The sequence below is a fragment of the Elephantulus edwardii genome, unplaced genomic scaffold, assembly GCF_000299155.1.
Source record: "Elephantulus edwardii isolate Elephantulus edwardi_28Jun2011 unplaced genomic scaffold, EleEdw1.0 scaffold00122, whole genome shotgun sequence".
Taxonomy (NCBI): Eukaryota; Metazoa; Chordata; class Mammalia; order Macroscelidea; family Macroscelididae; genus Elephantulus; species Elephantulus edwardii.
Window position 1 is genome coordinate 9,711,915 of NW_006399872.1, and position 2,054 is coordinate 9,713,968.

At 36.8% G+C, this 2,054-nt stretch overlaps 1 protein-coding gene across 1 annotated transcript in view; it reads right to left on the reverse strand.

Annotated features, from left to right (window-relative positions):
• The window catches only part of CENPE (centromere protein E, 312kDa), a 131,999-nt gene that overhangs the window by 112,026 nt on the left and 17,919 nt on the right, over positions 1-2,054 (reverse strand). Inside the window, 2 exon segments of the mRNA XM_006893116.1 lie at positions 773-891; positions 1,019-1,108. Coding sequence (XP_006893178.1) covers positions 773-891; positions 1,019-1,108 — 209 coding nt within the window.

The window sequence follows — 2,054 nt, forward strand, 5'->3', positions numbered from 1 at the left end:
GGTTTTCAGAGGCCTGCTATTTCAGAAGTGGGTGGCCAATCCTTCTTCCTAGTCTGTCTTAATCTGAATGTTCAGATTTAGAGGAGTATCTGACAGACAAGCAATTTGTGAAGCAGTGAAAGATAAATCCCTTATTGTGGAGTTAAGCATTATTACAGTGTTGACCCCACCCCTAGCCCAGAGCCTTGACCCACTTACTTTCCAGCTCCACCCTCCACCAGGATAACCCTTCACATCTGCCAAGTCCCTTCAGAAAATATCTTCCATTGTCCAACCCATGATCTGACAGCTCAAGAATTAAATAAAATACAATGTTTATGGATGACTGTATAAAATACAATTTACATGAACAAAACAATGCAAATGAAAGCTTGTATAAAACACATGGTATATTGTATATGTATGAAACACAATGAGTGCATGTAAACCAGTAAAAACATGGGAGGGGGGGAAGAGAGAAATAAAATTCTACATTCTTTTATCATTACAAGAGGAAAACACTTTATATAATTTATAGTGGTGATTCATACATAAGACTAGTGTTCGATTCCATGAAAAGGGGTTGCAAGAGGAAACTTCATAAATATGCAATGAAGAATAACAGATAAATTGAAGGGAGGAGGAGAAGAGAGAAGGGAAGAGATGAAAAAGATGTGCGTGCGTGTGTGTGTGTGTGTGTGTAAGAGAGAGATGAGAGAGAGAAAGAAAGAATGAATTGCCATCTGATTACACTCTTACTAATATGCAGTATAAATTTAGCTAAGTATTTCACCTCTTTAATTTTCTGGAAAATATCATGAATTGCCCTGGGTATTACTCCCAAGTAATCTTGTGACCCCATCATAGTGTACGTTTTTCCTGAAGCAGTCTGCCCATAAGCAAATATAGTACCTGGAAAAAAGCAAAACACACACAACACATAGATTAGAAACAAATACACAGTGTATAAAATGGCTATAATTTGTTGACGAAGCACACAAAACCTAAAATGTTACTGCAGACTGCAGTGAATACAAACCATTATAGCCTTGTATGGCAGCTTCTATGATGGGTACTGCTATTTCTTCATACACATTTTTAGTAGTTTCATTACTATGAAAAACACGATCTGAAAAAAACAAAAAAAAAACCCAACCCCAAACACAGACTGTTAATCAAACAAATCAACTGCATTTTCATTTTTGAATCAATAGTTACCCAAAGAAAATAGTTTGGTTACAATAAAATATAACAAAATATTTAAGACAATGCATTTTTCAACTTAGCAGGGCTTTGAAAATACAACTCTACAAAATAAAATGTCAGCCCTCATACAGAAAAAAATACATTTAGGTCAATTTGTTTTCAAGAGGCAGTAGACTATACTGGGTGAGAATGACATCTGGAATCATCAGATTGCCTAGATTCAAATCCTGGTCATGCCTTTTAACCTCAAGCAAAGTGGTTAATGTCTATCTCATTTTCTTTATTTGTAAAATGAATATATATTGCTGTTGTCATGTGCCATTGAGTCATCTGTGACTCATGACAACCATATGTACAACAGCCCTAAACCCTGCTCTATCCTGTGCCAATCTTATTGTCTCTAATACATCTACCCCCATTACCCTAGTCAGTGAATCAAACCATCTCATTAAGGGATTTACTCTCTTGCGCTGTCCCTGCACCTTCCCAAGCATGACATGCCACTCCAAGGACTGGTTCCTTCTTGCAAGATGTCCAAAGGATATCAGACAAAGCTTTAGAATCCTTGCCTCCAAGGAACAGCCTCGTCTCACTTGCACTAGGACAAACCTGTTTGTTCTCCTACCAGTCCATGGTATATTAAATGCTCTTCTTCAGCACCACAGCTCAAAGGCATCAATTCTACTTCTATCATCCCTTGCCCTTGTCCAGCTTTCTTATGTATACCAAGTAACTGCTAAGACTATGGCCTGGATCAGGCACACCTTAGTCACCTAAATGACATCATTGCTCCTCAGTACTTTGGAGTATATATTACCTTCTTCATTTTTTAAATTTACATTTTATTTTATTTTTTTAATAATTTTAAT